At 37.1% G+C, this 25,076-nt stretch overlaps 1 protein-coding gene across 1 annotated transcript; it reads right to left on the bottom strand.

Moving 5' to 3' along the window:
* Positions 1-4,005: 4,005 nt before the first annotated feature.
* Positions 4,006-24,864, bottom strand: LOC119556732 (carbonic anhydrase-related protein 10). The gene is made up of 8 exons (XM_037869135.1): positions 24,192-24,864; positions 12,871-12,918; positions 9,916-10,052; positions 9,643-9,834; positions 7,950-8,112; positions 6,201-6,355; positions 5,237-5,368; positions 4,006-4,577 (listed from the first exon to the last, which is right to left on the bottom strand). Exons 1-8 carry the CDS (start codon positions 24,277-24,279, stop codon positions 4,491-4,493), a joined length of 1,002 nt encoding a protein of 333 aa, XP_037725063.1. The 5' UTR covers positions 24,280-24,864; the 3' UTR covers positions 4,006-4,490.
* Between the last annotated feature and the right edge of the window lie 212 nt (positions 24,865-25,076).

Consider the following 25,076-nt stretch of genomic DNA (forward strand, 5'->3'; position numbering starts at 1 on the left):
CATATGGTATAAAATATAAGCCAATAAAAAAATACTCAGAGTGTTGTAAGCCAATAAATAGAATTCTTTTTACCTATTTCCTTAGAGCTATAATATTTTTTTTGGATAACATCTGCCAAAAACCCCGCTTAAAAAACACTTACCTGAATCACAGTTGGTATGCCAAAAATCAACGTATTTCAGCAGACCCGCCACTGATTGCTTGAATTAATTCCCTTTAAAACGAGTGACCACTGTGCGCGAATTTTGAGGGGCGCTAATGAACAGTCGTTATGTGTATTTATGGCAGAGAGCTACGTTCCCGACTGTTGGGGTCCCCGCAAAAACAAAATCGCACTCGTAATGCATTTGGGCCATGGCCCAGTGATTGGGGCCGACTTTCGGGCCACTCGACTGACCAGCCACGGCCAGTTCTCGGTGCTCAGTGCAATTTATGGTAAATTAATTTGTAATTAATTTTTATGCGAAACGAAACGAATGAATTTCTATGGCTGTACGGCCATATGGCCGCAAGCAGCAATTCTATTTGTGTTTTTATTTCTATTTTACGCTAGTTTAGTTTCAATTGCGTCCAATTAAACATGCGGCCATCGCCCAACCGCCGCTCAAATCCGCCATTTCCGATTGCCTGGTAAAATTCAACATCAAATTTTACATCCTCCCAATCGCCACCGGTTTTCCGCCTTTCCGCTTCCCCCCCCCCCCCCCCCCCCCCACATTTTAACCCCTTTTCCTCCTTTAACCCATGGCAGCCATCACATTGCCATTTCCATTCAGTGAAATCCTGAGCTGTGAATCCTCTGCGTGTTGCACGCGTTTTGTGTTTTTCGGAAATTGAAATTGCATATTTAAACAGGCCATTCCCACTGTGTCCATCGCATTGAGTGTGTGTATGTGTGTGTGTGTATGGGTGTGCTCTGAGTGTGTGTGGGTGACTGCATAGATGTGTGTGTGTCGTCATTGTGGCAGCAAACGGAAATAAAGTGTGTTTTTGTTGCTGGCCCATTTCTAAGCACTTGACTGCGCTACGCACTCGCTTCTATAATTATTATTGTTCAGCTGCCCAAGGACATTCCAATTGGGATTACACTTGCAGAAAAATTTCTTAGCTTGCATAGCTGGAATTTCTGAATAAAAGTGGCAGTGCTCACAATTCAATCCGAAATAAAAACATTTAAGTTCTGGAGTATTATGATATTTAAATTAAAAATATTATTATTATTGTTCAACTGCCCAAGGACATTCCAATTGGGATCACACTGGCAGAAAAATGTCTTTTATTTTTTGTAGCTTGAGGTGTTGCATAGTTGGAACAGCTTTTAAAAATAATATTTCTGAATGAATGTTATACTGGTTAAATTCTTGACTGTTGTGATGTTTAAATTAATAATTTTATTATTCCAGTTAGGATTACACTTGCAGAAAAATTGCTCAATTGCATTTTCTTACTTGAGGAGATTTATTGCCTAGTTGAAACAGCTTTTTTAGAGAACACTTCTGAATGAATTGTGTATTGCTCAAAAATAAAATTAATTAAAGCTTTGACTATACTGATATTGTTTATAAAAAACATTTCTAAATTAAATGGAATGATTCTAAATAAATTCAAATTACAAATAATAAAGTAAATGTTTACTTGACAATTTGATTATTATTTTTTATCTTTCCAAGAACATTCCAATTGGGATTACACTTCCAAAGCAAAAGGTTAAACGGTCAAAAACGGCCATTGTCAAAATATTTTAATACTGGACCAATGTAAGGCTTTAAGTTTATAATACCTTAATTAATAACATGTTAACTAGCTCGTTGAAGTGCAGAGAACAATGTACAGCGGCATAATTATCTGCGGTAAACCTACTATTCGATACGACCGCAATAATATCTCATTAACTTCCCAAACCAGATGCGAATTCCGGGAAAAGTCATCACTCGCCAGGATGTTTGGCTTATTAGGAACCTGATATCTAGAGAATGTAAAGTCCCCACCCCATCCTCACCCCAACACAAATATCTGGAGATGATTTGAAATTCCATTTCTGCTTGGAGTTCCGGATATTGGAGTGACTGGCTGAAAAGATTACCCACCCCAAAAGTAAAAGAACAAATTGGTAACTTTGGTTTTCATATAATACTTTCGCATTTCATTTATTAGTTTTGCATTCTCCAATTTCGTTTTTCTCGGGAAACAATACCTTCTCTCTCCACTGCAGCTAGCCCATTCTATGCTTAGTAATTCTTGCATTTATAGTTACATATATATAGAATTTGTATAATTTATATATATATATATATATATGTATATATATAGTTTCTGCTTTCCTTTTAATTTTTTGGTTTTTCATATGGCAACACAATAGTAACTTACAGTCGTAGCAAAGTGTTACCGAGTTGAGGAATTCGTTTCGATCCCCATAGCTTTTATACAAATAGTTAATGCTCTACATATAATCGGGGGGCCTAACTGGTCGGCTAGTTAGTATGTTCCTTAGTTAGTTTTGGTTGGTTGGTTGTTGGCCCAAAGAAATAATTGCACAAAGTGTCGCTCGACAGCTGCGAATGTGGGAATTGAACGGATCTGATATATATAACTATATATATATAGGTTTTTTGGTATACTATATATTCGTGTGTATATTATACAAACTCAGGTGGTGCTAACTGCTAAATGCTATTCAGTAACTTAGGTTCTACATTAGCCATAATACTTGTCTTTACAGCACTTTACAACACTGCTTGTCTTCCAAAAAAAAAAATGTCGTTACATATGTATATATATAGATCGTGTTTTTTGGTTTACTCATTAATTCGAATTTGATTTTCTTGGGGTTTTTTTTTGTTAGCAACACGGCTAGTTAATTAATTATTTAGTTAGTTTATTCTAATGCCTTTTAGAGTTAGATTACGTTTTGTAGCCCATTCCATTTAGCTAGTTGTATACTCCATGACTGGTGACTAGATTTATATAGATATATAGATGGCCGCTCACTGAGGATGGGATGTCCAGCCAGATCATCGTTTTCGAAGCCAAGTATATAGACGCTTATAGATGCTTTTGGGTGTGTGTGTGAGTGGGTGTATCTAGGGGTGGGAGTTATACATAGCCATCGGATATAGTGCACCGATATTTGTTCAACTTCCTGGCTGCATTGCTTAGTAGTTCGGTTTATGGTTTTATTTTAGTTACTTTACTGTCCCTTTTCGTATATATAGTGTGTATATATATACAGGGAAGCCACAGAAATTTCCAGAGGTTTTCCTAATATCCTTGAAAGGTGTCATCTTTTTTACCATCCAAAATGTCTGTGATTTCGGGATGTATCTTAAAGACACAAATACAAACCTCTAAAGATATCTGTGGTTTTCCTGATCAAGTGGTGTATATATGTGTGTATATATATGCTTTTATATAGATACCTTTACTTTTGTGTATATTTATATGAATATTTACGTTTTTGTTAATTTCTGTTGCCATTTGTTTATATTTCATCTCCAACTCCTCATTTACCTTTCGTTTCGTTTTGTTTGTTAGTTATTGTCCACCCATCCAGTTTACGGAAATTCTCTTATTTCACTTTGTTGTCATTTTTTTGTTTGTTGCTTTTAACATTGTTTCTCTTTTTTTGCTGAATTGTTTTTCTATCGGCATTTTAACAAAGAGGCAAATCACAAATAATTATGAATATATAGAATGCATTGAAGCGAAAATATTTAAATAAATATTTAAATTAGATCTAAGCCTTTAAATCGACCAGATTTCCCGTTCGACAAAAGTATCTTTTGGAAATCAGGTGATTACTAAGCTACATTCCTTGTTTATTTAATTAACGCGCTTAAATTTAGCAAAATTTAAGCCATCTATAAAAACTATAATAGACTCGTGCTCTTTGTTTTACGCATAAATATAAATCGAAGACAAAACAAGAATTGTTTTAAATTTCATTGAATTAAGTTCTCATAGTTTACCCCCCCCCCCCCCCCAAAAAAAAAAAATATATGCAATACAATTTTTACGCAAATTTTCAGCTACTATTTGCTATTTTTTGATGCTAGGTTCTGTGTGTCAGCTTTTTGTTTGTTAAATTTAGCATTTGCGTTTGGCATGGAATTTACTCTATTGTTATGCCCGCTCTATAAGCATTCTTTTTCCGCATTTTGCATGCATTTGTTACCTAAAATTGTCCCGTTGTTGTATTATTAATAATAATGAAATAAATAATACAAATTGCTGTGCTGCCGCTGCTGCTGCTGTAGGAATATTGCAATTGCAAGCCAAACGAATCCTGAGTTCGTGTTGTAAACATGAATATAAAAATTGAATGCGACATAAAAAATGCAAAATGCAAAATGCTTCGTTGCCAGCCTCAGTTGTTGATGTTTTTGTAACCAGTTGTTGTCATTATAGTTGTAATTGCTGTAACATTATTTACCACACATAATAATAATAGCAATAATAATAATTGCTTTCCGCAGCACTCCCAGCCCAGTTGTCAACGTATCAAGAGTCCCGTGTCCGGAGACCATCGATTCGCCCGATAGTACATATCCTTGTACATCGAGGGGCACGCATATTGATTCTGTAGATATTTTTTAATATTTTTTGGAAGGCATGAAGAAAATTGATAGGAGAAAATGCAATAGTTTAGTATTTTTTTAAGGAGAAAATATGTTTTATAAAAAGTATCCACACGGTTGCAGGACTAAAAACGTAAGATAGTAATCAATTTAAAGAAAAAAGTCATATATTCGAAGGCTGCCATACTTTACACGTTATGCAACACTAGAAACAGTGTTTGCAACGCGTTGACAGCTTAAAGAGTTGCCACATAGTTACAGAATTTAAATAAATATTACGTTATTATTCCATTCTCCTCCGACAAAATATTTATACTAGTATTTTAAAATATTTCTTGTAACTGTTTCTGTCTAGTAATATTTAAAAAAAATCAACACAAAATCGCTGGCATGTTTTACACTCTGTGTGTGCCCACAAAATGCCACCTTTTTCATTAAAAATAAATTAGCAGAATTAATACTGCCATGTAAATATACTATGTATAAAAAAGTAATCAGGGATAAAATTTGTGCCCAACCAATGTCGAGCCCTGGCATTAAAAATAAATGAACAAAAAATGTGTAAATACTATAATGATGTGGCCGCAAATAAAAACGGTGTCCATGCGTCCACTTGGCAACCGTGTGGCTAATGGGTTAATTAAGGCGATGCCACACTCACCTTGTTGCGCTTAAAATCTATGTTCGTTCTTACGGTTCTATGATGTAAACTTTGCACGGGTCGCGCATTATTACCTAGGGGAGCTTTTGGAGTACTCTCGGAGCCTTGCATCAGTCGTCGGAGTTGGTACAACTGCAATATATCCATAATATAATTGCTTAATATCGGGTTTTTGAGTGGTCTGCCTAGCTGGTTAAATGAGCCACTGATTACCGCCAATTTAAGTGCTGAATTCCCTGTGCCATTTGTCAATGTTGAAGTGTTTAATTGGTATGACAACTAAGGTTTAGTCTAATTAATGGTTTCGGAATTTCCATAGAGCATACTTGAAATATTTTAAATTTTTTGATAACTAAAAACAAACTTATAAAATAATTTGAAATATTTCCACCTATTTTCCCAGCATACGTGAACATTTGAAATTCCAAAAAACCTTCATGAAAATCACACTTGCCATTCGTTGACTTGTTTACATTCCACTTAATGTGTTTTGGCCAACCTTTTTGCCTGTCCTATTTTATTGTTTACTCATTTACTTTGAGTATTTTTTCGCCAGCACTTTTGACCCCAGCGGCATGGCCATTACACATGTTTCATATGCATTTATGCAAATTGATTAAACTAACCAAATATTGTTTTTTAATTATGCACAGAGCGGAATATTGACCGCATTTCCACCGCGATCTGACCAATGCCCAAATTGATGAGCAATTTTATAATTGCATTTATGCGATTTCATTGTACTTCCAATCAGCAACCAATAAAAAAAGGAGGGGTGTACAAAGTACAAAAAAAAAAAAACTGATACATAGGGAAAATGGAATCGATTCGAATCGAACATAAATAAACCAGCAAGTACAAGCCGCTCTAATTGCAATTGAAAAACACACGAAATGCATTTAATTATTTGCGGTTCGCAAATGGGGTGGTATATGAATATGGGGGATTGGGACCCACGACTCACCTCCTGTTTGGTGATATAGATGGGCTTATTAACTATAATCCAGACGGTGCTCTCCCAGCAGCCCGGATGCGTCGTGGAGCCCTCGTAGGTGATGTAGTGATCCGTGTTCGGCAGCAGCGACCTCACGGATATGTGTCGAATGGGCGTGGAGAAGCCTGCGGATGAGATGGTTTGGGAGGGGGGTTCATAAAACACGCCCGAGTGCTAAGTTCAAGGTGGGTGGCCCCGGCTATTTATGCGCATATCGCACAGAAAATATGAAAACACGTCTGCCGGGGTCTAATGAATAATTCAGGCCACCCAGTTCGTAGTTCTCAGTTCTGAGTTCTTAGTTCCCAGTTCCCAGTTGCCAACCTGACCACTTCAACGTCAGCGCTCCGCTATATTCATACAAATCATTTTGCCAGCCGGAAATAAAACAACTCGCGGCTTGCAGCCCAGGTCAAACTGAATCCGGTGGTGGAGAAAATGGAGTTCCATTGGAGTTCCACTTTTGGAGCCAGAGTTTTTGCATTGCAAGTGTTAGTTTTACTTTCTAAGGGGATACTCTCACATCAATCAGCTGATTGGAAGAGGAATCTCACGGGCATTTCAATCAGGATTAGAGGGTTGTGAGTGTTGGATAGTTCCTTTGGAACTCCATCAATATTTTATCTATCAATTTTTCAAGTGTTTTAACATTTTACAATATTTTAATAATAATCAATTTTGCTTTAGTTCTAGTACGAAACTCCATTTACCAATCTATTATATTTCATTTACACTTTAAAGATTTTTTTAAGTCTTCGTATGTTAATCCATAAATATATCAGCTAATTTCATCTTTAAATTTTAAAACTGCTTTAACATTTTACAATATTTTAACAATAATAAGTGTTGCACTCTTTCTAACACGAAACTCTATGTACCTTTCAATTATATTTTTACACCTTAAAGATTTTTTTGAAATGTTCTTATTATAATTATACCAATGTATTTACCATATTGTGGTTTTCTGTTGTAGGTAGCTAGCTCTGAGTGAATTTAAAATAATTACATGTTTTCATATTAGATTATTCTTTTAAATATATTCTCCTCATTTTAAACATTGGTTATATTTGCCACCTGTAGTTTTCCTAAGCTCCCTTTTACTTTCAATAGAGTATCCCCAATCTGAGTACTTTAAACTTTATATGGCTTATACAGCCCTATCCTGTTGTATCCTGTATTACGCTTGGCCTGGCATATTTCTTGGCTCTCGGTTTCTGTCGGTCGGTTCGCCCTGGCATTTTACAAATTAAGGCTGGGGCTGGGCTCCCATAAAGTTGTACGACCTGTAAAAAGGCTATTAAACTGGCCAAGAAAATGCCAACGAGACGTGCCATGGTCTGGCGGAGGGGGAAATTATTAAGTGTCGGTTTAGTGTAATTCGAGGTTTCATTTTCGTCACTTTGTGCTGGTCGGCCAGTCTCAATTTGGCCGAACCACCAGACCCCTGGCCCTTCGATTTTTTATGGCTCGCCTGGACATAATTATGGCCCTCTGGAGTTGTTGTTGCTGCCGCTGCAATGACATCATAAAAACGAGCAGCCGAAGAAAAGGCAACTTGCAACGGTATTAACATTGCAACATTTCCGGTAGCATTTTGCGTAGACGGAAATGAAGGTGGTCAGTGGCTTGGGTTCGAGTCTTTCGGTTCTGGATACCGGATACTCGGGGCACTGGGTTGGCTGAAAGTCGGCGGGTCGAAGCACCCAATCGCTCACTCACCTCGATACAACACCTTGCTGAAGGTGCTCGTGATGATCCGCAGCTCCGGATTGGGCGTCTCGCCAATTTGCACCATCAGCGACAGGCCGACGATGCCCTGCGACTTGTGCTGCGCCTCGGACATGTTGTGGTACAGCTCCTTGTTGAACCCGTAGATTTGGATCTGAAACGGGGGATTGATTTTACAAGCCTGGATTAAAAAAATATTTTCGTTTGAATTTTGCAACATTTATTGGTAAAAAAGGCAGCATAAAAGTTCTGTCAATAAAAGGATTCGTAAGATGCGAAAAAATGCGATTGAAAAACTCCAAAATAAGGAGTTTTTTTGACTAAAATCGGAAATCCGAAAAATCATGATGATGAACCCTTAAAAAATTAAAAAAATTGGTCAAAAAATATATTTCCCTAAAAGTAATGCAGATTGATAGCATAGGAAGCAAGCTGTCCAAAACAGTCGGTATTTTAGATGTACGACTGGATTTAGCTGAATTGCGATTGAAAAACCGCAAAAAAGTGTTTGTTTTGACTAAAAGCTCAAGTCCAAAAAGCATGAAACATGGAAAATTTGGTCAAAACATAAATTTTCCCAAAAGTGATGCAGATCGTTAGCATAGGAAGCAAGCTGTCTAAAGCAGTCGGTCTTTTAGCTGTACTCCTTGATTTGGCTGTGCTACGATTGAAAAACCCCAAAAAGTTACGGCTGAAAAACTGAAAAAAATAATGGTATTTTTGTCTGAAATCCTTCTACCTATTTTTTGACCAAAACAAAATGTTACCCTTTATGAAAAATGTGAAATTTAGTCAACAAAATAGTTTCCCGGAATGTGATGGGGATCGGAAGACTAGGTTGTTAGCTGCTCAAAACAGTTAATCTTTCAGCTGTGCACTTCGTTCTGACCAAGTTACGACTGAAAAACTCCAAAAAATAATGGTATTTTTGTCTGAAATCCTTCTACCTATTTTTTGACCAAGACAAACTAGGTTTTTTGCCAATCATTTTGCGAAATAAAGTCGGAATTAGGAATGCCATACCTCGTTGAGCTCGTAATTAAATTCCCAATCGATTGGCATTGAAGCCCGGAAACTTTAATTTTTGACCGATTTTCGCAAAAATAGACGATGTTACCCCTTATGAAATATGTGAAATTTGGTCAAAAAACTAATATCCAGGAATGTGATGGGGATCGGAAGCCTAGGTTGTTAGCTGCTCAAAACAGTTAATCTTTCAGCTGTGCACTTCGTTCTGACCAAGTTACGACTGAAAAACTGCAAAAAATAATGGTATTTTTGTCTGAAATCCTTCTACCTATTTTTTGACCAAGACAAACTAGGTTTTTTGGCAATCATTTTGCGAAATAAAGTCGGAATTAGGAATGCCATACCTCGTTGAGCCCGTAATTAAATTCCCAATCGCTTGGCATTGAAGCCCGGAAACTTTAATTTTTGACCGATTTTCGCAAAAATAGACGATGTTACTTATGAAAAATGTGAAATTTGGTCAAAAAACTAATTTCCAGGAATGTGATGGGGATCGGAAGCCTAGGTTGTTAGCTGCTCAAAGCAGTAAGTCCTTCAGCTGTGCGCCTCGTTTTGAGGGTTTTCTTGACCTTAATCTGAAATCCAAAAAATGTGTCTTCCCCATTTCTATTTATGATATTTTAAGCACTTAGTTTAGTGTTTTTGCTGATCTCACCTCGCCGGGGAAGCTGTAGCCCTGGATGAAGTGCTCGGACCCGCGGACGTTCTCAGTGCCGTAGTGGATGTAGATCTCCTCGAACTGGTAGCGGTAGGCCAGGGGTCCGCCCGATATGTTCACGTGCTGCTTGGTGTCCTTGTCCACCCGGAAGACCAGCGACTGGCCGGTGTTGTGCAGAGTGCCGGAAACCTGCAATAATATGTAGGGGGCACATCCGGTTTAGTTTTGGGGCTCCGAAAAGGTAAGTTCCATGGGTCATACTCAACGCACCTTGTGCTTGTCGATGTGCAGGGGCCGCAAATAGGGATCGAAGAGCAGCTTGTCGGGCACCACGTCGATGGGCGACTGGCGGCGGCCTTTGTTGCACATATTCCACTGCGGATTGATAAGGCCCCAGAAGCTTGGTCCTGCCGAAAAAAGGATGCGAAAGGATGAGTCAGCGACGCTCAAACGGACACATGCGCAAAAAGTGAGCAAAACAGTGACGGTTGTGGGGCTATAGAATATTTTTCATTTCTGTGGGTCATACACCCTATTTACAGGACGTTTCCTGAAGGCTTAGTGGAAAATAATATTTATTATGATAATAAATAAAAAATATTATTTTATTGTATACTACAATTAAAAAAACTCTTTCGTCAAATTCACCAATATTTTATATTTAATAATTTGAACTCTTAAGAAATACTAAATCAGAAACAAAATTAAGGCTATTATTTTTAGTAGATCGAAGCTTTTTATTATAGCTAGGTTACTATTCGTATTGATCAATTTTAGTCACACAATTGTTTGGTATGTAGTTTAGGTTAATTAAATTAGGGAAAGGAGTATTCAATTTCCAAAAAAACTACAGTGATAATAAATTATTTAATTGAAATCTTTATTTTCAGAATATATTGGACTAATTGGGTATTATTATTATTTTATAGTGTTAATAATTTTGTAATCCAAGTAAAACCCAAATAAAATCCTCTTATATTAGTTAAATTAAACAGGAAGTGCCTCATAGGACTTTCGTAACCATAAAGGGTAAAAGAGTATTTCCCCTTTGACCCTGGCCTTATACATTGGTTATTGGGACCCTCTTCGGTGGGTTGTTCCCCCCTCTGTTCCTGCTGCCCTGCCTTATATAGTGTCCTGTCAATCGAGCAAATGGAAAACGTGTCTTCGCCTCTTCGCCCAATGCAAACAGAAACAGGAACAGAACTGAAACTGCAGCAGCAACATCGATGACAATTCCAAATGCCAAATGAAATTTCATAAGCTCCCCCAACTGGCCCCATCGACCCCCTTTTAAATGGCAATTAAATGCACCGTTGGGGGTCAGAGGCACCCCCACTTGTTTGGGTTTTCGGCCGGTCTGGTTTCAAACTCCGATGTGTCGTCCTGAAAACTGTCGAAAGTTTTCCAAACAATGCTACACCATATATGTTTGTATGTGTTTTCCTATATGGGCGATCTAAGGGGTATGTGGTTAAAGGCTGGAACTGTGGTCTCTGTTAAAAAAAGAACAGAAAAGGAATTAGACCTTTGTGCCTTATCCTAAATTTAATATTTTCCTCCATGTTGTTGGTGTGCAAATAAATAGGAGTTCGATTTGATTGGTAAACATAGTCGAAAACAGTTTAACACTCTTTTGAATTTGAGTAAAAATATTATTTTAAAAAATATTTATCCTATATAATTAAGAGCTAGTTTAAAGGTTGGTCTTCTATTAAACAAATTTTAAACTAAAAAAATGTATTTTCTATAATGATATGCTAAGATTAGTATTAATATATTTTAAAATCTTTAACTAAATATTTTATATGGTATTTTCTAAGAGTTACCTAACCTTTTGTTGCCCTGTTTTTATATTTTTCGATTAGTTGATGGAACCTTTAAAACATTCAGGACTTCCAGGATGCGAATTCCGTTTTCTACAATTTGGTTTCGATGGCTAACTGTTTGTGGGTGTGGTTGTTTTTCCCCGAATTTGTGTGGGTGCTTTGATGACACGCGGCGGCAATAAATGCCAAAGTTTAAAAACTGCTCTGTGATGATGCAGCTGACCCGCCCAATAACCGCCCACCTATCAACCACTCCATCCGCCCACTTTGACCACCAACCACCGCCCACCGCCCACCGCCCACCGCCCACCTCCCACCTCACCACCCCGCAATTGTCGCTTTTGTGGCCGTTGTTCATTTTGTGTTTTGCATACATTTGTTGCTACTGTTGCAGTTGCATGTTGCTTGTTTCTCTCCCATTTTTTTATGTGAAAACTGCATCGGGGGTCAAAGGGGAATATGCAGACAGTGACAAGCAACAATTACAACAGCAACAACATCCCACATCCCCTTTTGTTTGTTTGTTTGTTTGCTCTGTCTGCGTTTTTGTTGCCAAACCATTTGAAATGTAATTAAATCAGCCACAGCATCCGAAGGGGGTGCGAAAGTTTTACCAATTTATTCATATAAAGATTTAAACGTTTGCCCATTCATAAAAGGAATTGATTAAAGGGAGGCCAAAAAGAAAAATGGGATTGATGAATGTTTGTTGGGCAGCTTTGAACCACAATTTAGAAGGAAATATCCATTGAATATAGGAAAGTTCCTAAGTAAGATTATTGTGATTTATTCACAAAAAGATCTAATCATTTAATAATCAGAAAATAAGTTAATAAAAGGCAGGCAAGACAATTGGATTTATAAACACATTTTAGAAGATTCTTGGAAATATCCATTGAATATATTAAAGTTCCTAACTTTATGATTTGGGAAAAAATAAAATTAAAAGTTATTGTGACTTATTCATAAAAAGACTTAATCATTCGGTTATCAGAAAATAAATTAAATAAAGGGAGGCAAGACAATAGGACTTATAAACACATTTTAGAAGATTCTTCGGAATATCCATTGAGTATATGAAAGTTCCTTACTTTTAGTGTTGGGAAAAAATAAAATTAAAAATTATTGTAATATGTTTTTATAAAGATTAAATTGGTTGTTTATCAGAAAAGAAATTAAACAAAGAGAGGCAAGGAAATAAGTTTTAAGGGAGGCAAGAAAATAGGATTTATAAAAAACATTTAGAAGGTTTTCGGGGATATCCATTAAATATATATATGTTGGAATTGTGTGATTTAAAAGAATATAAAAATAAAATTTATAGTAATTTATTCTAGGGTCCTAGTTCCAAATACTTTAGATAAAAATCTCTGCCTGCTGTGATTGAACCACTTACCGGATATGCCATCGTATGTCCACCACTCCTCCCAACTGGACAGGACCTCTGAAAATAAAGGAGACCAAAAATACCAATCAAATTGAGAGCCTTAAAGCAGAAAGGTAAGCACCGAGGTGCCAGGGAGCTTAGAGTCTAGACAAGCTGAAAGTGCCAGCCGAATTTGACTCCAAGGAGCAGTCAGCCCGACATACTACCAGATTCCAGATCCCCAGATCTTAGATCCCAGTTCGCAATGCCCAGATCCCTTTGCATATGCAGGATTTTTCTTTTTTTTTTAGGAGTGCAGGATTGCAGGACTGCAGGACGAACACCCGCTGGCTGGCGAATCTCGGTTTTTCAATGCGCATAATTCGCTGCCAATGTAAACAGCGCATGAAATCAACTAATGTAAGACTTCCTCGATTTTCCTCCTTATTTTTCCCGCAGACTGAGAGTCACCGGCAAAGTCAGACAAAACAAACAAGCGGCTTCTTTCTGGGGGGTAAACGATGACTTTAGTTGCCAGCCATCGAGACGCCATCGGATCTGGTGGCGGTCGTCCTTTTGGTCCTGCTTATCCTGCGTGTCGCATGAGTCAACGTCCAACTGGGCCACAAAAAAGCAGCCAGGATGCTGGGCTGCTGGGATCCTTGGATCCTGGGATAGTGTGTTCTGGGGGGGGTTTAAGGGATGAGCTTGACAACAGCGATGTCGCCAGGCAGTCTGGCGCCAATAAAGTTTACACTCAGTTGCCACATTTCGTTTATGGGCAAGTTCTGCTTCCGCTTTATCAAGCGACAGACAATTTTCGCTATTTTCTTCTTTTTTTTTGGGGGGGTGGTAGGACCCCCAACCCCGTTGACTGCCCCCTTTGAGCAGTTTGAGCGTATTCAAAATTTATGCTATATGCGTCGTAGCGGAGCTTTTCGGCAGGGGGATTTTCCCTTTGCCAAAAAGGGGGCGGGGCCGGCAATAAAGCCCAAAGAAATTGCTGCAAGCCAAAGCGGAAGTTCAAAAGGGAGTCGCTGGAACTGGAACCGTTGCCCGCTTCCTGTTGGCTGCCATCACTGCGAATACCCTCTGAATCTATCGGGGGTACTACGACTTTCGGGGGATACCCTACTTATCATATTTTTAAGACTCGCTGATCTTACTATTTACATCGATATATTTTGATATTTCTACAAACTGCATATTGCATATGTGGTACTTTAAAGTGAGTAGAATTTATTACAATAGAGATTGCCTTAGAATATTAGATTTGTGTATTAGAATATTTAATAACTATATATTTTAGTTTCAAATGTAAACCTTCTTATCAAAACCTTTTAAAATTCTCTTATTATTTTGAAAATAACAATAACGATCTTGATTACATTTAAATTGTTTTTATAATAAATGTTAAAGGCCACATGAGATTCACTGGTTTTTTTAATAACTGACTGGATTTCTTTGAAAAAGTCTTGGGAGCCTAGAGTACATAACTTTAGACTTTTTAGAATAAATTCAGTAAGACCTTGTCAAAAAATTTAAAATTTTTGGTATTCATATTTGGTATATACATATAATTTTCAAAAATTGTTCATGCAATCCAATTTAGTTATTGGTGCTGATATTGAATTATTAGAAATGTTATATAATACGTTTGTATTATATATAAATGTTTAAATTTCTTAAACAAAATTGTGAAAGCATTGTGAAAGGTAACCAATGATTTCAGAGCCACAATAATATTAAAACCATAAAACCTATTCTACGAAGTATGATTTTAAGTGTTGTCTCATTGCAATGGTGACCTGGAAAATCTGCAGCAGATAGTGTATCTCGAATTTGGCATTTGAACCCGGGGCATCTCGGCCTTTGTCTCTGTTGGCTTCTGTTGAATTCCTTTTCGGGTCGTCGTGTTGCTTTTCTTGGCATAACAATGAACGTCCGTTTTTGTGAGCCGCGACTCGGCGACGTCACTTCATTTTGTTTGTTTGTTTGTCGCTTGTCGGCGATTCCTTTTCCCTTTCTTTTTGCCTCCTATTTGCGCTGCTGTTGTTGTCTGCTTAGCGCTGTAAAGTATGCTATTAAATTGGCCCCAAAACGGAGAGTCAAATGGGCGCAAATTAAATGGAGACATTGCCGAATCCTCTCGATTCTCATCCTCTACAGGACTCATCTCCAGCGATCCGTCAACCGATTGCATAGTCCCCAAATCATCCAGTCCCCCCGAACCCGAATACAATTCAGTCATTTGGTAAATTCGTTTTTATGCTGCAACAGCAACTTAATTTATTGTTATCACACTTTTATTTCAACGACCCACAAAATTTGGTTACACTGGAAGAATTTGTATGGTATTCAAAACTGATTTTAAAATTTTTTAAAATATTTGTGGGGTCTAAGAATATTTTATAAAACATTTAAAAAATTGACTTCATTTAGAACTTAAAAGAACAAGAATTTGGTATTATATTATAAAATATTTCATAAAACATTTAAAAACTTGACTAAATTTAATTTAATTTAACAAATATTCTATACAATTTTGGTAATGTTTTTAAATATAATAATAATTTACATTCAAAAAATACCCAAAATAAACAGATTCTTGGAGAATATATTATTTAATTCCATTTCATTGATTATTACTTTTGTAATAAACCTGAAACTAAAATATTCCGAATAAGCAAGCAAATTTCAGATTGATCCTTATAGACTTGAGTGTATTTTTTGGGTATGAAAAGGGTGTTTGGTTTTTACTAGGGGAGGCTGGGGTGTTATGGTGTGCCAAAGACAGTCAGTCTGTCGCCACAATTGTGTGTGTATTTGCGAGTGTGTGCGCTTTGGCCAATGGTTTATGGGTTCCTGTTGGCCATTCAAATGGAATCTGGCTTTCGGGTTATTGTCTCTATCGCTCCCCGAAACCCACCATATATACATATATATTACCATCTCTATCTGTCTATATTTATAACTATCTATTTGGCCTCTCTGGCATTCGGAGCATTAGGCCTTTGTGCCAGTTCCAGCTGCTTTAATTCCTATCTCAGGCTGTTTATCAATTCCATCGGCCAGAAGTCGATATCCCTACATATATAGCGTTTATAGTTATAGTTGTAGGGGGGTTTGTAGTAGGTTTAAATTGCTCATGGGCTTGCCGATTAGATGTCTCGACTGACTTAAATGCAAAGCGGTCAACATGATTAAAGTGACAGCTATGTCTTTATCATATCTTAAAAGTCTTATCTCAAGAAATTCAACCCTATTTTATTACTTTTATATTATTATTATAAGGAAAATAATTTATTTTCATAATTTTTCCACAAAACTAATAAAATAGAATATTTTTTTTATTTAATTAAAACTTTATTATAAAGCCATCACATTGAGAAAACATTTTAACAAACAAATACCCATGTTGTTCTCCCCCCTAAATGCTTTTTCCTGTCAATAAATCTTGTCCAATAAATCCATAAAAATGTCGACAAACAGCATGAATATTTAAACAAATTTTCTTATTCATTCCGCCTCTTAACCTGAATGTTATTTGCCTTGTCGTTTAACTTGTTGGGTTAGAAAACCCACCCCCTCCTATTTTATTACTTTATCAAAAAGGACATATTAATTGCCGTGTTTTGCCCTGAGCGTGACTCACTTTCTTATCGATAACAAGCGCGTTTAGATGGCTAAATTAACTGGGATTTCCATTTCGGTTGTTTGTTTGTTGTAATCACTATACGGTGGGCGTTAAATCAGAATCAAGTGGGCAAAAAATGAAAGGAGGCGGGGACATTTGGCATTGTTATTTGTTTGTTTGTTTGTTTGGCTGGCTAGCCTTTGCATGAAAATGGCGTAAAGTTGAAATGTTTGGCTATCAAAGAGCGGGAATATGTCCCCGACTTTCCTTTTCTCGGTTTCCTATAAAGTCACGCACATCATATCGTGCGTGGGTGCCATCAAAAAGGGCCAACACGCCCACCACACGGCCACATTTCAATGTCTAAATGAATTAAGCCAGCCAAACAAAGGCTGCTTAAGGAAAACGAGGGGGTAATGGGGACTTGGGGACTGCCATAGCCCTTTTATGTGTAAATTATGGGCTCAATATAATATTGACAGTGAATCAATAAGGGAAATGTCCTTAAAATTAATAGGCGACATTTTGATATTGAATTACTCGCTGTGTCATCGCTTTTAATTAAAATTTCTAGACAAGGGCGCGGAAGGCACACAGTCTTATATATATATGTGTATGTATGAGCATATATCCTGGCATGTCCTGGCAGGATTTATTGCTTCCTGTTAAGCGAAAAGCGAAGCGCTGATTAGTATCTCAAGCGCTACTCCAGTTTATCAAACTGTCGCCTTGGCAGCCCCCCTTTAACCCCCCTTTTGCAAAGATTGACGACCATAACTCGGGTTTTTAGCCAGAGAAGAACCCCCTAGAGAATTTAAGCCCCCCTTTTCATAAAGCCTTTCGGCGAGTTAATTTACTCGCAAACATTCGATGAGATTCGTTGGGTTTTTGTTTCCGCATTTTTCACTTAAATTTTTAATTTGTTTTGCGCGCTCGAGCTGAAAGCTTACACTGGATTTCGATGGAAAGCGCATTAAAACTGATTAGCTGCATAATGCATGCCCCGAAAAGGGGAAAATACATGGTGCAACTACATGGTGCAACTACAGGTAGCCGAGGGCCAACTGGGGCTTTAAATATATTAGCGAGTGAAGGGAACTCTGAACTAACAATCCCTAACATTGTTTTTAAAAATAGGCTTTATCCAGTTTTGTTTCTAATTTCTAAATAGCCAATGGAATTTTATTTAAATAATAGCTTCATATTTAATTAAGTTCCTCAGATTTTAAATGCAATATGTAAATTAGCAACTGAGTGAAGTGAACTCCGAACTACCTAACAGGAAAAATGTTTGTTTCTAATTCCTTAATGGCTTATGAGTTTTTATTAAAATATTGGCTTTATGTTTTATAAAGTTCTCTAGAATTTAGATACATTACGTAAATTAGCAACTTAGTAAAGGGAGCTACCATGCAGGAAAAATGTTTGTTTCTAATACATTAATAGCGTATGACTTTTAATTAAAATTTAAGCTTCACTTTGAATAAAGCTCTTCAGAGTTTAAATACAATATGTAAATAAGCAACTGAGTACAGGGAATTCTTAACTCACACGCAGTAAAAATGTTTAGTTCTAATTTCTAAATAGCTAATGCATTTTTATGAAAATTTTATATAACATAAATTAGCGACTGAGTAAAGGGAACTTTATTCTAACAGACAGGAAAAATGATTGTTAAAATGAATTTAATTAATTTTCTTTTTTTGATAATAATTAATAATAAATTTCACATTTATAATAACTAATATTATTTGTATTAAAAGTATAGCTTTAAATTTAATGCAGTTCTTGGCATTTAAATATTTTAAACACTGATTTACCCAACATTTTTCCCCCCCATAAGCCCTTACAAATAATCACACATTATTTAAAGGACTTTAGAAACGTTTTTGTAAAAGTCCCCAATTGCCACACAATTTACATTTAATCGCTCAGCAAATTAACCAGCAATTGGGACTGCAACAATTTCCACGCCATTACATGATTTTTCTAAATAGTTAGCAAAACTTTTTCCATTCCCTCGCCCAAGAAGAAACATTTTAGGAATTCCGCACTTCATTTCATTTCTTTTTGTTTCAACTTTTTTTGTTTTTCGTGTGCTTGCAGAGAAATACTTTTGTTGGTTCTTGGCGCCAAAAATAAAATTCCCATTTCATCTTCTGGGGTAAATTAAAAAATGGGTCAGGAAAATAGAAAAAATAAAATAACCAAGGGGAACGCTGATGAACAAAGTGGGAGAAATAAACGTTCAACTCACGCGATGAGTTAACAGCAAAAGTTGATGTTTGTGCTGCTTGATTTGTTATTTTTTCGCATGCTGTGGAAATGCGTTTAAATGCTACCGAAAACGTTGATTGAAAAGCAATTTCAATCGGATAAGGATCTGCTGCAAAAAAATCAAACCAAAAAGGGGCTCGCCCTGAAAAGAATTGAAGAAACCGCGACTTTTCTTTGGTTAAAAACTAAAGAAAAGGTTTTTTAAGGGGAAATATTTACGAGTAAAAGAAATGTTCAAAGAATATTTTTTGGATTTTATAATAGTTTATTTTAGTTGGGCATATAACATTATTAAATTTAGAAAACATATTTAACTTTATTGACTGATACCAATAGTTTTTAAGGAGAAATATTTATAAAAAATTGCTTATATGATTATAAAAAATATTTTCTATTATTTTATAATTATTTATTATCTTATCTTAACCATCTGATATTCATTAATTATAAGAAATCATATATAACTTTATTAATTGGCAGATAACAAGTGTTTAAAGCAGAAATATTTATAAGAAATTCCCCAGGAATATTAAAAAAAAAATCCAAAATGATTAGAAATATAAAATATATTTTATATGATTTTATAATTATTAAATTTAGTTAGGCATTTGCTATTCATAAATTTTGGAAAACAATTTTCAGTTCTTTTATAAGCTGAAATTTGCTTAGTGATTTCTACCATCAGACAAGCAGAGCTTTATAAAATGAGTACTTTGGCTCTCCAAACATGGGTATTTTACTTAAATCCCATGTTTTTCCCTAGTGCATTGGGGTAATTGCCAACATAGTAAGCCAAAGCTCATGTTCAGGAAGGATCGGGGTTCTGGTGGCCCAGGGCGAGCAAATACAACGTTTGAAAACCATAATTTGGCTAAAAACCGTCTAGACATTTGCCGCTTGCAACTAACCAACTATCTTAATTTGTTGGTGCCAACAAACTTTTACCTTACCCACTACCAACTGCACCAGCTGAAGTTACCCACTCTCTTCTATAAAAAAAAGGGAAATGGGAAATGGTAAAAGGGAAAAGGGAAAAGGGAGGGGGAAAGCCACCTGACAAAAGTGGCTGAAAGAAAGCGCCGAAGAAGGCTCAAGAGGAAGTTGTGGCCGCCGCTGCTTGGCATATACAATTTCGATAATAAGCAACAGTACATTTTCCTGTGCAGCAGGCAAAGTGGGTGGTTGGAGGTCAAAGGTGAGCGGTCACAGGTAAAAAGGGGGGGGGGGTGCGGTGCAGACACACACGTGTGCAGTTTTCGGGGGCTAATGCGAGTCACGTCAACGCTGCATGCGAAATCGTTTTTTGAAAACTTTTTCCAGCTCGGCAACTTCATCTACGGGTATCTGCGCCGTCTCAATTAGTGGCATTGGCCTTAAAAAGGCCAAAACTACTGCATATACCAGCATATAGCTGCGGTCAAAGTGCTGGCACTTTCGCAACACTCTTTAACATTAAAAGTAGGATTTAAAAAATAACCATTTATGGAAATTTCGATTTTAAAACCCCTTTTTAGTTTAAAACGGGGAAAAGAAAGCGGTCTTTAGCTGTTAGGGCCTGCCTTTATTAACATAACGATGAGAAAATGGTCCTTAGATTTTAAAACCTACTTTTAATTTATCGTGTGGGCAAAAAAGCGGTCTTTGGGTCTTTAAAACCCACTTTTAGTTTAACATGACGACTAGAAAACGTTCTTTAGATTTTAAAACCTACTTTTACCTTATCAAGTGGACGAGAAAACGGTACACAGATTTTAAAACCTACTTTTATTTTAACCTGACGTAAAGAAAACGTTTTTTAAATTTTAAAATCTGCTCTTAGTTTATCGTGAAGACCAAAAAAATGTCATTGGGTTTTAAAACTTATGTCAAGTTTAACAAGAGGACTAGAAAACAGTCTTAAGGTTTAACAACACACTCTTAGTTTAACCTGAGGACGAGAAAACGGTCTTTGTGTTTTAAAAGTTTGACGGGAGGATGAGAAAATGACCTTCAAATTTGATAACATACTTTTTGTTTAACCTGAGGACTTGAAGTTTTAAAACTACTGGTATCTTTCATGTTCCTTCTCGTTGGTAAAATGGTACCAATATGATATCATGTAGAGATACGAAAATAGTTTTGTTTTTCTAAAATTAAACGAAATAGATTTTCGTTGTCCTTAAAGGGCTTACAAATAAATAAATAATTTTTAAATAATGGTTTTCCATTAATGGCCGCTAAAGTCTTAAACACATATGCCTCGATCGACCACTTTATTTATCTCCCTTGGTGCTATTTTCTTGACCGCAGCTGTGGTTCGGAGCACTTGCAGCAGATTGGGGCAGCCACTTTAACTTGATCGGTGGTCAAACGAGGCGTATTGCCCGCCGGCTGACATATGTATTGGCGTCTGTAATACGACAGACAAAGGCACAATCAGCTAAGCACTTCTTGGGAAAGCGGAAAAGTGGGAAAGCTGGTGGAATATAAAAAATGAGAGGAGGCAAAAGGAAAAGCACTGCCTCTTGGCTGGCCATGTCAAAGTGATTTTTCACCTCAAGGGCAAATTTAACACAATAATTTGCACAATTTGTCAAAACAACCCTCCGGCTAAATGGTATCATAAACCACACACACACACACACGCATAAATACAATATCGAGTCCTGCGAGTGAGACGGTGTGTGTGTGTGTGTGTGTGGAGAGTTGATTGTCCTGCATGCATTTCTGCCATATAGTTCGCTTTTGTTACGCCCCACAAAATGTTTTCCGTTTTTCCTTTTCCCGCTTTTCTCGCTTTTCCTGGGCTTCCCTGCCTTATTTTTTATGGCCTGCCCTCCATGGAAAGGCCTTTCGATTATTATCAGGGTGTTTTGGCCACATTCATATGATTAGTCGACTTTTAGATTTAAAGTGACCTGATTTAGTAAAAGCATTTTTTGGCTGGCCCATCGCTTAAATTCGGCACTCTATTTTTGGCCAGGCTCAAGGGAAATTCAGGCTATTTTAAACAAGCACTTTTTTGGGGAAATTCATTGACTTTTACTGTATATTTTAGCAATCAATTTTTTTATTTATGTATATTATGTTCTTAAAATCTTAATTTTCAAATGTAGTTTTTAGCATTCGGCGTTTTTGTAAAATGTTTAATGTTGCCAATTGTTTAGGATATTTTAAACAAGTACATTTTTGAAGAAGTTCCTAGACTTTAACTGTGAATTTTATCAAGGAATTATTTTATTTACTATCTTAAGATAAGTTTTTAAATCTTAATTTTCAAGTAAAGTTTTTAGCATTCGTCGTTTTTTGTTTAATATTTCATTTTGCAAATTATGTATGTCATGAATTATTTTCAAAACCATAAAATTATTTAAAAGATAGAAAGCCTTACTTAATATATTATATCATTATAGAATTTAAAGTCATTTTGTTAAATTAAGAATACTTATAAAATTATAGGTTTTAAATTTAAAATACTTTTCGTTTGTTTTTTGTTCGGAAAATGAATATAATATTTTTGCAAAGGGCTTTTTTCATTGAATTTGTAATCCCAAAGAATTTTAGCTCACACACCCAATATTTTCACAATGAAAAGAGCATTTGAGGTTCGTTTTTTTGAGTATAACCCACTGTTAAATATTTTCATATTTATGACTGGCGATGTTTTGTCGCCAGTGCCCCGCTTTTCACACCACTCTTTATTCGCTTCACTCGTTTTTCAGTTTTGCACTTTGCAGTTTATGCAATTTCAGTTGTTGTTGTTGTCTGACCGCACTGCCACTGTTGTTGTTTGTGTTTCGCTTATTTTTATTTGCACTTGTTTATGCTGCAATTTTTATAACAAACGCCAGAGTGTCCTGTGTCCCGTGTCCCGTGTCCTGTGTCCTGTCCCCTGGACTCCTGACCACCTGACCATCCGACCAGTCAACCTCGTAGATTCCCCGAATCCAAAAAAGGCCCTGTACCAAAAACCGATCTGTCTGCGGTTTTTATCACTAATGCGCTGTTCAATGTGTAAAAACATTATGAATATAAAATTTAAATATAAATATATATTGTACCCATCAACTGCAAGGCTGCAGTGCAAAAACGACAAGCGGAATCTGTAGGCCATGCCAGAAAAACTGTGCAAAATTCATGGAATTAAATCAGCTTGATGAACTGCGTCTGTGTTCGGTTTTGCTGTTTAATTCGCCCTCTATTCTTGTTGCCACTTTTATTGATAATTGCTGTTGATTTGCAAAAAATATGAAAGGTTTGAGAGGTCCTTGGGGGATTTGTTGAAGATTTTAGAGAGATTTAGTAAAAAGCTGCAGCTTAAAATGGGAGTAAATGGTTTTTAAAGCGGCTAATATTGGGGAGAATCGATTTACCATATACTTCATTAGGTAAATAAAATGTTTAAGTAATTGGTTTAGTTTAAAAAAAATTATTTTATATATTTTTAAGTGACCATTTTAATTTGTCTGTATAGAAAAGCTTTATACTTGCATTAATTTAATTTTTATTTTATTCGTTAGTAGTTTTTTTAGTTCGGAATATTTTTTTAAACAACCTTTCTTTATAAGGAAACGCTAATTCTTTATTGTCTATAAAGAAAAGCTTGATCCGTAAGTTATTTGAAACTTTATAAATTTTTAAACAATTGGTTTTGTTTATTTATATTTCTAAAATATCTGCTTTCTTTCAAATGCAATTTTGAATGCATTTTCTTCGAAAAGGACCCTGGATGCTTTTAGTGACATACAGAGTCCGAAACATTAGATATTAGATTAGCACAAAGGAAACCCAATTTTGGTCTGAGGTTGAGGTTTGGCTACTTGAGCGTTAATTTGTTTCCTCGTGGCAACATGTGGGTTAAGGTGGTGGTTTGGGGTCGCCCCAAGCTGTTTTCAGCACATTTTTGTGCAAATATATTTAGTAATTTTTTTTTTTGGCATTTTTGTGTGTGCAACAAAATGCATTAACTCAGCTGAAGTTGTCCGAGAACATCCTGTCACACGCGTCCTTGTGTCTGAGTGTCTGTGTGTGTGTGTGTCCTTTGTCCAGACCTTGGCTGTGTTTTTCCCAGGACTCTCGTCCTTTCAATGCCACTGCCCCATGCTCCTGCTTTTCTGCTTCTTTCACTCTGTTTGTGGCAAGTGTCGGTGCGTTTTTGTTGCGGTGCTGCTCGTAGGATTCCACTAGGAATCACTATATCTGTGTGTGAGTGTATCTGTGTGTGCCACTGCCAAAATCCTTTTAAACTTGCCTCGCAAAACATTTTACATTCGATGACGTTTCCATTGCAAGATGCAACGTCAACAATAAACCAGAAGCAGGCAAAATCAAATTTGTTGGTCAACAGAAAAAGAAATGGGGGGGTGTGGGGGCAGTGGGTAAAGGATACTCGATTCTGGATCCTGAGACTCAGAGTCCTGAGCTTCGAATCCCCTTTGTTGGGGCATATTTCACTTACCGGAACTGCACAGCAGAACGATTGCTGAGCAAGCGATAAATCCTGCCGTGGAGCAGCAGAATGATGTGTGGTGTCCTGGCGACGGCATTTCTATGTGGCTGGACTATTGGATTGGATGGGACTATCTGTGGATCTGCAACTGCAACAGGACTGTGGCTCCTGGGATTTATTTTTTTTCTTCTGCTGGTGGGTTGGATTGCGCACGAGTGAGTCTGAGTCTGGCTTGTTAGATCTGGCACTTGAGTCTTTGGGTTTGGATTTGGGTCGGGGCTGCTGTTTCTGTCTCTGATTCTGATTCGGTTTCGGTCAGTTTCGGGCTCGCTTTCATCTTAATTTCCATCTTCATCGCTCACCGCTCACCGCCCACCGCCGCCCGCCGCCTCTTGCATATATGCAAATTTTAATTTCCGTTACTTTCTCCGATATGCACACAACTTGCTGGTTTCATTTCCGTCTTCTGCTTTCTCCGTTCTCCTTTCTGCCTGTCTGCCCCGTCTTTCGCCCCTTTCTTTTTTCACACTGCACACTCGAAAAAAATAGTATTTCTTTTTGTTTTGGCTCTATGGCTCAATGGGGGCAACCTCTTTTCAAATATTTCAGTTTTCGCGCTTTTTCGAAAGAAAACTAGTTAACGGTGGAAGGACGAAAGGACGCGTCCGTCTGTCTCTGCATGCGAATCGAAACTGAACGGCGCTGTCAGTGGCATCAGCGCCAAAGGATATGCAACGGGCTTCTCGGCAGGCGCGCAGCAGCAGCAGCAGCAGCGGCAACAGCAACAGCAACAGCAGCAACAGCAGCGACGACGGCAGCAACACCGACAGCATGTTCGTCGCAGGACGAAAAAGGACGAGCGGAGACGAGGGACCCCGAGCAACCGCCACACGA

Source organism: Drosophila subpulchrella, chromosome X (genome assembly GCF_014743375.2).
Source record: "Drosophila subpulchrella strain 33 F10 #4 breed RU33 chromosome X, RU_Dsub_v1.1 Primary Assembly, whole genome shotgun sequence".
In the NCBI taxonomy this organism is placed as follows: domain Eukaryota; kingdom Metazoa; phylum Arthropoda; class Insecta; order Diptera; family Drosophilidae; genus Drosophila; species Drosophila subpulchrella.